General features: G+C 33.1%; 3 protein-coding genes across 5 annotated transcripts; all 3 read left to right on the top strand.

Annotated features, from left to right (window-relative positions):
• Nucleotides 1–595: 595 nt before the first annotated feature.
• LOC108839817 (probable serine/threonine-protein kinase PBL16) lies at nt 596–4575 on the top strand. Of its 3 annotated transcripts, none has more exons than XM_057002636.1 (7): nt 596–2346; nt 2913–3068; nt 3186–3235; nt 3321–3456; nt 3534–3670; nt 3788–3911; nt 3997–4575. In XM_057002636.1, exons 1-7 carry the CDS (start codon nt 2283–2285, stop codon nt 4452–4454), a joined length of 1125 nt encoding a protein of 374 aa, XP_056858616.1. In that variant the 5' UTR covers nt 596–2282; the 3' UTR covers nt 4455–4575. The 3 variants fall into 3 exon arrangements, with proteins under 3 accessions (XP_056858616.1, XP_018468097.2, XP_018468096.2); XM_018612595.2 differs by having other exon boundaries at nt 3183–3235; XM_018612594.2 differs by having other exon boundaries at nt 597–2346; nt 2913–3235.
• On the top strand, nt 926–1870 carry LOC108837757 (uncharacterized). Its single transcript, XM_018610780.1, has one exon. The coding sequence runs from the start codon at nt 926–928 to the stop codon at nt 1868–1870; it is 945 nt and encodes a 314-aa protein (XP_018466282.1).
• Nucleotides 4576–8296: 3721 nt separating the features above from the next.
• Nucleotides 8297–12380, top strand: LOC108837749 (probable L-gulonolactone oxidase 1). The gene is made up of 4 exons (XM_057002635.1): nt 8297–8968; nt 10361–10616; nt 10711–10812; nt 11623–12380. The coding sequence occupies exons 1-4, from the start codon at nt 8303–8305 to the stop codon at nt 12336–12338; spliced, it is 1740 nt and encodes a 579-aa protein (XP_056858615.1). The 5' UTR covers nt 8297–8302; the 3' UTR covers nt 12339–12380.
• The last annotated feature ends 572 nt before the right edge of the window (nt 12381–12952 follow it).

The following is a 12952-nucleotide window of genomic DNA, read 5'->3' as shown; positions in this document are numbered from 1 at the left end:
AGAGATATAAAGGTTAAATGTGCGTGGTGATAAAGGAGAACTCATATCGCTATATTGGTAGCTTTTAGTTTGGGTGGAACATTAATTAATCTTGTACGTTTGTATATCTGAAAAGAAAATAAGTGTGTGTATTAGGTAAGGTGTCTATGAGATTCCTTCATCTAATGATATTAGTTGATGCTAATAGATTATTCAAATCAAATTTATCCACTAGTCACTTTTCCAGTTCTACAAGTTAGTATATTTTTGTTTGGAGATAAGATTATACGACAGAAAAAAATACTATCTTTATATAGGACTATTCAGAGGAAATATATGTCTTTTATTTCAATTGAGAAAGCCGAACACAAAGTAAGTTTTGCTTTGATAACAGATTTAAAATTTATTATTATTTGTTTTAGTCTTTTAAACAAATAGGCCAGTCGATAGCTCTACTTGTGTAAATTGAGCACTCCCCATATAAGTTGTGAAACTGTGCACAAACATAGTATGCGATAAAAATGAAATATATGTGAAGTGACGCCAAAAAAGAAAGAAATGTGAACACATAAACTTGAACAAAAAAAATAATAATAAGAAGAAAGAAGAGATTGGGAAAAGCAAAGGCCCACGCTTAGAGTCTTAGACAAAGGGAAACTGATCGAGAGAAAAAAAAATACAAAAAGAGTTGTGGACTGAAAATGCGCATCGTCATTCATAGTGATACATGCGCACTATTAGACAAATAAAAACATCCCACGAAAAAATGAAACAATTAATGGTTCTTGCTTTACTTTCCTGACTTTCTGTTTTGATTTGTCAGTGGAATAAAGAGAAATAGAAAATGGGCCCTATCATCCATCCTAGTTGCTTGTGGAGAACTTTCTGCCAGCTAGTATACTCCTCCACCCGTGGGAGGCAGAAGCGGGAGGCTTAACAGAAAGGAATGAATCCGAGTGGCAGTACTTCCCCGTGGAAGGCAGAAGCGGGAGGCTTAACAGAAAGGAATGTCAAGACATCGGAAAAGGTTAAAACTTTCTTCTGGAAAACATATCATCAAGGTCTCCCAGTTGGAGAACAGTTTGCGATTAAAAACATCCACCTCAGCCCTCTCTGCCGTCGCTGCAACGGCACTGAATCCATTACACATCTGCTGTTCTATTGCCCCTACGCTTCACAGGTATGGGCACTTGCTCCTCTCTCCTCACCAATTGATACAGGAGACATCACCTCTACGCTGGAGGGATGGGAGAGAGTTAGAAAGCTACAATCTCTGCCCCCAGTGGGTCTCGAAACCGGCACTCTGGCAGCGTCGATTGTATGGAATATCTGGATTGCAAGAAATCATCTTCTATTCCAAAATCGCGACTTCTCCCCAGAAGAAACCATCCTAAAAGCCATTACTGATGCAAGAGAATGGCTCCTGGCGCAGCCACCCATGAAGATCCCTCAGTCGAAGCCTTTGATCATGCTCGAACCAAACCCTATGCGATCTGGAGTAACCATATACGCAGATGCTGCTTGGAATCCATCTTCGGAATCTGCAGGATTCGGTTGGATCATTGATGATCGGGTTTCGGCTACCAACCATTCGGCGACCTCTTTGCATGTCTCGTCGCCTCTTATAGCAGAAGCCTTGGCTGTTAGATCAGCCTTAACCTTTGCCCTCTCTTGCGGATTTAACTCCATCACGCTACTCTCAGATTCTCAATCTCTCATCTCGATAATCAACAAGAAGGAATTGCAGTTGGAGATATTCAATATCATCCGTGATATCTACCATCTCTCTGTTTCATTTATTTCAATCACGTTTAGTTTCATTCCTAAATCGACTAATGCCAATGCCGATCATGTAGCCAAACAAGCATTATGGGCTTTAAACCCAGTGTGAGGCCCAATCGTTTTCAATGAAAAGTTATGGTTTGGCAAAAAAAAAAATGGGCCCATCTTCGCCATAGGCAAACGACCTCTTCCTCTTCAACCTCATACCTCTGTGCCCATCATTGCCACGAAGAATCTCCCTCTCTCTCTCTCTCTCTCTCTCTCTCTCTCTAGAAGAAGAAACATCTCCTTAGTGTGTCTCTCTTTCAACCATCTTTACCTTTTTGGTTCTTAGAAAAAGAGAAAAGAACGAAATAAACAAAACCCAGAGGATATATATATATTCCAAGAAGAGAAACCGAGTGCTAGGTTTTTATTTATGGGCATGCATTTGTAACGTACAAGAGAATAAAGTTTGCTGTTTTTCATTTTTCATTATATATAGTAATCTTTTTCTTTTGTTTTGTGCGTTGTTGAGAATAATGGGTAACTGTTGGTGTAGTTCTGAGCCTTTTAATCACAAAGTTTCTGCAAACGCTAAATCAGGTTTCTTTCTTTATCTCTTCTGCTTTTAATTTTGGTGTTATGGAACAAAAGAATCACACTATTTTTAGCCCGAAATTACGAGATTTACTTATGGATTTATCCGAAAAAGCTTGCGCAAACTATGTAACATCTGTCGGTTAAAATTGAACTCTTCTCTTACTTTACTCCGATTATGCTCTGTTAATATTCCTCTTTTCTAGGTTTCTTTTGTTCTAAGTTAAGGGTTTTTTTCGGATAAAATTACTTCATGTTTCTATATTCTCCAAGTTTGGACTCATTTGTTTAGAATATTTTTCTCTACCAAGTCGTATCTGTGGCTTTATGTTCTATAGTCACCCTCCATTTCAATACTCTCTTCTTTATCAGAGTGGTTTTATGCTTTTGTTTTCTTTTAGATTGGTCCCTTCAAAAGTCACGTTTTTAATTATATATTCTATGTTGTTGGACTTTATTCAGACCCCCTAGAAGAATATTTCCAAAATCAATCAATTCCACAACATTTTTAAGTATAATCTTTAACCCTATCCACATAATCGAAACAACTAATATATTTTTTTTTTTTACAGAATCACCTAAAGACCAGAGTGCAACAGAAGAAGGGACGTATATTAAAGAAGTTCAAAAGCTGCCATCAAACCCAAAAGAAGTAGAAGATCTAAGACGTGACTCAGCTGCGAATCCTCTGACAGCTTTCACATACGATGAGCTTAAAAACATTACAGGTAACTTCAGACTAGACCGAGTTCTCGGTGGTGGTGGTTTTGGAAGTGTCTACAAAGGTTTTATTAAAGAGGATTTGGGCGATGATCAAAAAGTTCCTCAACCACTCCCTGTAGCAGTAAAAGTTCACGACGGCGATAATAGCTATCAGGGTCACAGAGAATGGCTGGTTAGTTGTGTCTCTGTCTTTTTCTTGTATCCCAAGTTTCAGATAATGGACCGAGATACTTATCTACTGTGTTTATATTGTATAGGCAGAGGTGATATTCTTGGGGCATCTTTCACATCCAAACTTGGTGAAATTGGTCGGTTATTGCTGTGAGGATAATCATAGGGTGCTAATCTACGAGTACATGGCTCGTGGTAGCGTGGAGAACAATCTTTTCTCAAGTGAGTTTTAGGGTTCTTACACTTAAATGTCTATCCTGCATGGAGATCACTTTTAAATGGATTGTAATTCTTGGTAGGAGTCTTGCTTCCTCTTTCATGGGCCATTAGAATGAAGATTGCATTTGGTGCAGCCAAAGGACTAGCCTTCCTCCATGAAGCAGAGAAGCCAGTCATTTATCGCGATTTCAAAACCTCCAACATTCTTCTAGACATGGTTAGTACAACTGTACAAGTAGTGCTAGTAGTAGTAGTAGTAGTAGTATACCATATAGCTCTTCTCTTGTATATACGCAAATATAGTTCTAGAGGTTTCATATTAGCGTTGCAACAGGAATACAATGCGAAGTTATCTGACTTTGGACTCGCTAAAGACGGTCCTGTAGGAGATAAATCTCACGTTTCCACACGTATAATGGGAACCTACGGCTATGCAGCTCCTGAATACATCATGACAGGTAAGTTTCTAAGAGATACCATTTTTAGTATTGTGATATCTTATCTTTATGATCATATATATGTGACAACTTTCTTGGTGCAAAGGTCATTTGACACCAGGGAGTGATGTGTACAGCTTCGGTGTAGTTCTTCTAGAGCTTCTCACAGGGAGAAAATCGTTAGACAAGTCACGGCCTACACGTGAGCAAAACCTCATAGACTGGGCTCTTCCACTGCTGAAAGAGAAGAAGAAAGTGTTGAACATTGTAGACCCGAGAATGAACTGCGAATACCCTGTTAAGTCGGTTCAGAAGGCTGCGATGTTAGCTTACCATTGCCTTAACCGGAACCCTAAGGCTCGGCCCTTGATGCGTGACATTGTGGATTCTTTGGAGCCTCTTCAGGCAACAGAAGATGAAGCCTTACTTGTCCCCACTGTTCAAAAAGCAGTTATCACCATTATAGACGAATTTCCTAAGAATGGGTTGAAGAAAGTTGAAGAACTGAAGAAGGTTGAAGATGTGAAGAAGGTTATTGAAGATGATAAGTCACAGTGTAATTAGATCACTTGGTTTCTTTTATTTTCTTTAACATACAGATTCAAAGTCAAAATTAGATTGTGTTTGTGTGTATCTTACAAAATACAGATTAAAGGTTTGATTGGTTGAAGCTATAGCTTTCTATTTTTACTCTAAGATTTAAGCTTTAGATTTTTAGCTTTGGTGTTAATTTACTTTACTATAGAAAATTTTCAGCGAACTGAATAAAAACTCTAGAGAAAGTGTTTTCTAAAAATAACATATTTATTTTTGTAATGCTTCGGCTTTAGATTAAGTTTTGAAAATAAGAGAACGATTGCTTTAAAAAGGTTCGTAGAAATTAAAAGAGCTGTCCCCAGCTCTTATAGCCTCTACCAATCACCTTCTAAGCGAGAGCTTTTAACCTGTGTGTTCTCTTCTCACTTCTAAGTCCAAGGTTGTACTTTAGAGTAAAAGTTGTTTGCCATATCTAGCATAAATCGGAGGTTTCATGTACGGGAAATCAGCCAATTCATACATCAACAGAGGGTCGCGGTCCCGATCAGTACATCAACACGGACCCTGTGCTAAAACATACATCAACACCAAATATATTCAAATTTCATACAAAGATATCTAGGTTTATACATACATTGACCGAATCTCTGTTAGTCAAAAGTAACGGATGCTGACGTGGCTTTGACGGATGCTGATGTGGCTTTAATATTTTATTTAATTAATAACAAATAATAAAAATTCCATGTTCATGGGTGGAGTCGAACCCGGGTTCAGACAAAACTGAACCTTACACCAAACCATTATACCAAACGAGATTATTGGTTGTGTATCTATTGTGTCTTACTTATAGCTAATATATTTGTTTCATATATTTCTAATTATCTAAAATTAGTTCTACAAATATAAAAATTCTACGTAATTGTGTTTAATTACCTTAATTCTTGTTATTGCGTTCTAAAACAAATCAAAATTTCAAATAAACAATTTAAAATCAAAAAACATTTTCAAAATTTTAAAAGAGAATATGCAATAACTTTTTTAAAAACAAAATTGAAAAACAATTTCAAAATATTATTATAAAATTTTTGAATTTAAAAACTTATAATTTGAAACTATTTCAAAAATATTTTTTAGTTTTTATTTTATTTTTTATTTATGATTTATTTGAACAATTATTTAAATATAAATAATTATTTAAATAAATATAGTTCTATAAATATAAATAATTATTTAAATAAAGAATAAATAAAATATTTTTAAATAGTTTTGAATTATATGTTTTCAATTCATACTTTTTATAATAATTTTGTGGAAAAATCGTTTCAATTGTTTTTTCATATTTTCTTTTTAAAGTTTGAAAATGCGTTTTTGATTTTCAAATTTTTCTTTTTGAAATTTTACTATTTTTAGAACACAATAACAATAATTAAGGTAACTAAACAAAATTTCTTGGAATTTATATATATATATATATATATATATATATATATATATATATATATATATATATATATATATATGTGGAACTAATTGTAGATAATTAGAATATATGAACAAAATATATTAGATATAAATAAGACACAATAATCTTGTTTAGCACAGTGGTTGAGCGTTAGGTTTACTATTGACCGAACCCGGGTTCGACTCCACCCAACAACATTTGATTTTTATTTTATTTTTATTTTTAAATAAAATATAAAAACCACGTCAGCATCCGTCAAAGCCACGTCAGCATCCGTTACTTTTGACTAACAGAGATACGTTCAATGTATGTATAGACCTAAATATCTTTGTTCATATATGAAATTTGAATATATTGGTGTTGATGTATGTTTTAGCACAGGGTCTGTGTTGATGTACTGATCGGGACCGCGATACTCTATTGATATGTATGAATTGGCCGATTTCCCGATTCATGTACAGTATGTTATTTCGTAAGGCCCAATATAAAATGGCCCTCCAATGGGTTCGTTAATGCAACTTAATTTGAACAAAATTGTAACGATCTGATTCAGAGTGGGTCGAACATATTGATTCTAAAATTACAGGTCAACTGACTCGCTCTAGCTAAATGAATTTTAATAATACCAACGTGAATATTTTGAGAATTAAAATTAAATTTGTTTGATATACATGTTTTGGTTTAGGAATAATAGTAATCAGTATAAACCCATTTTCGCTAGATTGAAGTTTGTATTGATTGTTAGTATTCTTAAACCAAAAGTATAACATAAAGGCTCATATAAAAGTTCAGATACAGATATAAAATAGCAACTGTTTCATCCTATCAGACTTCACACCCCCATGTTAGTGTTTCTGATTTTAGATGAAGCTCATACAAACCTTAACGGATTCCTCCGAGGCTCCGACCTCTAATAGATCATTTAAGGATACGTTCTTACGCTTGGAGCTCCAGAACCTAACAGCAATGCTACTTGTGATCCATTCCCCGATCATGATTAATCAATTCCTTAAGTGAAAATGTTGAATCATTCTTTTAAGGGAACTATTTGCATTCTTTTTGGGACAAAGCCAAGCGCACTCTTTTGACCTATTTTTCATAGTAAATTGTTGCTGATAATCAATCCCCAAAATAGATTTTCTTTTTTGGTAAAATAAGAGTTAAATCCGGATCTATTAAAAATATAAGCCTAACTTTCGGATGAGAGGTGCAATCCACGGATAGACCTTCTCCCGATTATTCAAATGGACCGAAATGCAGTAGTCTATATCCATGTAAAATGACCAGGAAATATAACTTAATTTCGCATGGCAGATGAATCGAACCTGAAATGTGGTGACATCATAAACCTTTCTCTTTACCACTCGACCACAAACTCCATGGATAAAAAAATAAAATTTCTTCTTTCGTCTCGGAAATTTTTTTTCTTCCACATTTCCATTTTGGTTTTGACATTCTTCCTAGCAAACATTCTACAGTTTCATTTGACATATAATTTAGTTGAAGGGAAGTTGGGAATATTGTTAGGAGACAAAGGAATGGCAATATACCCCATAATAAATAAATACATAATTGAACATCTCATGTAGACACATCTGTAATGTAGGCACATATAACTCAATTCCCATGTGTCTCTCAGGCTGCCTTATGTTTTTTTTTTCACGTCTTTATTGATGGTTAGATATGTGGTTATTAATTACAAAATATTCTTATTTATCCCAATCTAACGACTATAGTTATAAACTTTTAATTTTGAGTCCAGCTAATAAGTATTGGACCACGCTGATATTACTTGAATAATCCGAAAGTGTAGGCCAGTCGGTAATAGCCTAATTAATGACGTAAAAGAAAAAAAAATCTACAAATATGGATACGGCCCCCTATAGCTAGTTTCCGTGTAATTTGATTTATTGTATAGTGTGAAATGGATGACGATGAGGTGAGATGTTAAGGGTAAAGTTCAATTTCGGAATACTGTAGCATATTACGACAAACTATCGAAGCCCAAATCAACCGGTCCACCAAAGGCTACTAATTTTCTATAATTTGTCGTTTTTAATAAGTGTTTAGATGAGAGATTTTTGCTAAGTCAAAACTCATCATAACATTTTCAAAAGAGTAACTATGTGATGTTAGGGTGTAACTACCCCATGTAAGCCCCAATATTAAACAGTTGAGTCTATTTTCCACACACAATTTTGTTTTCTTCTTTGCAACATTATTTTGACATCATGTGATGCCACATAATATAGGGTCCCAATAATTTATACCCACAGAAGCTCAAATTACTGGTCGGTCGATTGTAATAATATTAGATTTAATGATGGGACCATGCGATGATATGTGGAAACTATAAATGAAGCGATGCTCAAACATTTTACCTTAAATTTAGTTTTTGAAACTTCCTTACAAAATGATAGTTTGGCTAATTAAAGTGATCTTTTGTTTATTCACATTAGTCGCTTCCTCAACTTCACCGGATGATCCGGTCAAGTGTGAGTCGGGCAACACAATGTGCACGGTTACGAATTCATACGGAGCCTTTCCCGACCGCTCTATATGCGAAGTGGCAAAGGTGGAGTACCCAAAGACCGAGGCTGAACTCGTCTCTGTGGTAGCTGCAGCCACTAGAGCCGGTCAAAAAATGCGGGTTGTTACTAGGTACTCACACAGCATCCCCAAGCTCGTTTGCACTGACGGCAAAGACGGGATTCTCATAAGCACCAAGTTTCTAAACCACGTAGTGCGAACAGATCCGAGAGCCAAGACTTTGACGGTCGAGTGCGGCGTAACGCTAAGGCAACTGATTGGGGAAGCGGCTAAGCTGGAGCTTGCTTTACCATACGCACCGTATTGGTGGGGACTTACGGTTGGAGGAATAATGGGAACAGGTGCACATGGAAGTTCACTTTGGAGTAAAGGAAGTGCGGTTCATGATTATGTGACTGAGATAAGAATAGTAAGTCCCGGTTCTGTTTCTGATGGGTATGTCAAGGTTCGTGTTCTTAGTGAGACCACGAATCCTGAAGAATTTAAAGCAGCCAAAGTTTCTTTAGGCGTTCTTGGTGTTATCTCCCAGGTATATATACATATAAATCTCCACTATTTTTTTACAAGTCAATTTTTAATCGTCAAATTCACGTTAAAAAGTCAGTTACAAAGATATTTTAAATAAATTATATTTATTAACGTCAACTGTCATTATTAATTTTTAATTAATAATATATTTTTAATATTTTGTAAATAACAAAATAAAAATACTAAAATAATATATTATTTGAGAAATATTTTTGTTCCAAGTCGCATTTATGTTAAACCTTAGAAATCTATTATAAATATTATTAATGAATTATATTCATAACTAATTATGTATCTAAATATTAAAATAAGCAGTATAATCAATTATATATGATAGATATATAACTTTATCTAAAACTATTATTTTGGATTAAATAATTGATTTTATAATCAATACCAGACAAATACATTATTAAATATTTTGTAATCAACAACTCTACTTTTTTATTTTTATGAAACAAATAATGAGAAAATATTTAGAAAATAATTTGAAAATATTTATAAAATGATATGAAAATATTTAGAAAATATTTCTACAAGAGTATATATTGATCAAATAATTATAAATATATATATATATATTTATTAATTCTATACATACAAATTACAAAACGTCTTAGACATTCTAAACAAGTGCAAGTCAAATATTAACCAATTATTTAGAAATATTAACCAGTTATTATTATTTATTTATTTTGGAATTATTTATGTATCTGCATGAGTTACAAAAATATTATTATTTATTTTCGCTAATGCAACTCCCATTATTGATATTTTAAGTTTGTTTCAATTTTTAATAGAACATCATATATCGAACTATATAATTTTATTAGTTTTCTTACAAATTTATAAAGATGAAATAAACCAAATGCAATAAAATAATAATCTGGTTTAAATATATTTAAAACAAAAAATAATTATGGTTAAATTTGGGGAAATAAATGCTATCAAATATACCTAAAATGAATAACTGAACCTTCTTAATTATTACTCCTTCCGTTTCAAAGATCCATGTTTTAGATAAAAATTGTTCTTAAAAAATCTATATTTTATCTTTTTAATGTGTAAAAATAATGATAAATTGTAAATTTCAATGACATTAATTGTGTTTACTAAATTTTGATTGGATAAAAATTTTTAAAACCATAGAAAATAGTTAAACACAGAAAGTAATACATTTATTGTCAAAATTTTACGTGATTTTTTAAGAAGTGCGAAAACTCTAAAACACACATCATTCCGAAACGGAGGAAGTATACTTTATCATGATGTTCAACATTTACTTTTATACATATAAATTACAAAAGAAAATTTTAAAATCTATAAGCAAATAAAATTTAAAAGTAATATTTGGTTATTTTGTGAAATCACCTAGTTTTTGAAATGTTTAAAGGTAACTCTCGAATTGCAAACAATGTTCAAGAGATCGTTAACATATGTCATGAGAAACGATTCGGATTTTGGAGATCAAGCCGTGACATTTGGAGAAAAGCACGAGTTTGCAGATTTCATATGGTTACCGAGCCAAGGCAAAGTGGTGTATCGAATGGACGACCGAGTTCCTTTCAACACTTTTGGCGATGGCTTGTTCGATTTCTTCCCATTCCGCCCGCAACTCTCCACAGCAATAGCCATCAACAGATTAGTAGGTTGATTCTTTATTATTCAAGATATTTAAAATTATTATATATCATTTGAATGGTTATTGTGTTTCTGTTATATCTTTGCTTTCATGGTTTGTAGAGGAGAATGAAGAGGCATCTGCAGATGCAAACAGGAGGTGTGTGAGAACAGAGAAAACATCGTCGTTCTTGTTTTCAATCTCATATGGCGTGACCAATGATGGTAATTTATTGACTGCTTATACATCTAATCAAGGGCGGATCTACGCCTTCATGCCACCTGCTAACTTATAAAAATTCTTCTATAAAATAGATGCAGTTGGAAATTGTCAGTTCTGTTAAAAAAAATCATAATTGCTCCTTGTATCTCAAGTTCAAACCTGTGAACTGGTTTTTTTTTTTTTTTTTTTTAACTCAGTGAACTTGTTTTTGTTTTTCAAATTTTTAACACATTTTAGTCACTTTCCATAAAACAAGTTTTCATTTTTCCTTCGTTCTTTACTACCTAATAGAATAATTTTGTTTTCTTTCTTTTCTTTGATATTAGTTTTCCTTTTCAAAATAAAGTTTACTTTATTTAAGTTTTACTTTAAAATTATTTTTTTCAAATTTATTTTTTCCAATATTTAAATTAAAATATAACTAAAAATAAATTTTCATAATAAAGTTATATATATATATATATATAAGTTTTTCTGATATTACTTAAAAGTATTTAATATTTTTTATAAATAAAAGTATAACATAGCATTATAAAAAATATTTAACATAATAAAAATGTTAACTTTCTATTTGACTCATTTTTAAAATAAATATAAAATTTAAAAGAGTACGTTTATTTATTTTAAATACAACATAGCATAAAATTTAATGAATAATTTAAATAGTGATTATTATCATAATAATGAAACTTTACAAATATATATTGTGCCCCATGTTAAATTATTTCTGGGTCAGCCACTATATCTAATGACTTTTTCATACAAAACTGACTAAATTTTAATCAGTATTTCACTTACATTTTCTACCGCAGGTTTAATATATACAGGCTATCCGGTTATAGGAAGCCAAGACCGTATGATGTCATCCGGTGCGTGTCTAGACAGCCATCAAGACGGATTGATCACGGCTTGTCCGTGGGATCCACGCATAGACGGCGAGTTTTTTCATCAAACAACGATCAGTGTTCCTCTCACACATGTCAAAGATTTCATCAACGACATCAAAGCACTTGTGATGATCGAACCCAAATCCCTCTGCGTCCTTGAAGGCAGCAACGGTATTCTAATGCGCTATGTCACATCCTCTCCTGCTTTTCTCGGGAAAGAGAAGAAAGCTTTAGACTTTGACCTAACTTACTACCGAAGCAAAGAGGATCCCTTAACACCACGTCTCTATGAGGACTATGTCGAAGAGATCGAGCAAATGGCCATATTAAAATACAAAGGGTTACCACACTGGGGGAAGAATAGGAATATAGCGTTTGATGGTGTCATTAGAAAATATAAGAACGCAAATGCGTTTTTGAAAGTAAAGGAGAGGTTGGATCCGTTGGGGTTGTTTTCCACTGAGTGGACCGATCAGATTCTAGGGTTAAAAGGGAACGTAACGATTGTGAAACAAGGATGTGCTTTGGAAGGGCTGTGTATTTGTTCGGAGGATTCTCATTGTGCTCCCAACAAAGGTTATATGTGTAGGCCAGGTAAAGTCTATAGAGAAGCTAGGGTTTGTACTCGAGTAAACGCTTGAAAGTAATTCTTTTTTATCAAAATAAATTTATTAATTAGAGAGTAAACAAGTTATGCACATACATATCCAATAATATAAACAACAAACACATGACATAACTAAAAGATAGATGAGAAAGAAACAATAGACCGGATGAAATAAGCTGAGAAGATTTCCTTTGAGAGATCCTTGTTAATATAGTATCAACTCTATTTTGCGATCTTTAAGTTTTATTCGCCTGTGATACAGATCCCATTCGCATCCAGCTGCCTCCTGCCAAACCAAAATCATCACCAACGTGTCAATGTCATCATCTTCTCCACAGAATGATGAGGACTCTGTCGTGGCTGTCAAGTTCTTGGGACTTCAGCTCAGCTTTTACAAACCAGCTGATAAAAATATAAAGTAAAAAAATAATGAAACTATATGTTTTATAAATTTTTAAAATTAATGTTTTCTTATAGTTTTCTAAGAATTTTTTTAGTTTTGTATAAATATTTTATATTCTTTTTTTTATTTAATATTTTTATAAATAATTTTAAAATTATGTAATATTATAAATTTAAAACTTTATATTTGTTCGTTTTGTATAAAAGTTAAAACGGAACGGGTATTCGCCTTAAATTTTTTTAGTA

The sequence above is a fragment of the Raphanus sativus genome, chromosome 2, assembly GCF_000801105.2.
Source record: "Raphanus sativus cultivar WK10039 chromosome 2, ASM80110v3, whole genome shotgun sequence".
In the NCBI taxonomy this organism is placed as follows: domain Eukaryota; kingdom Viridiplantae; phylum Streptophyta; class Magnoliopsida; order Brassicales; family Brassicaceae; genus Raphanus; species Raphanus sativus.
Note: the sequence above shows the minus strand (reverse complement) of the source record. Positions and strands in the feature narration are given on the sequence as shown.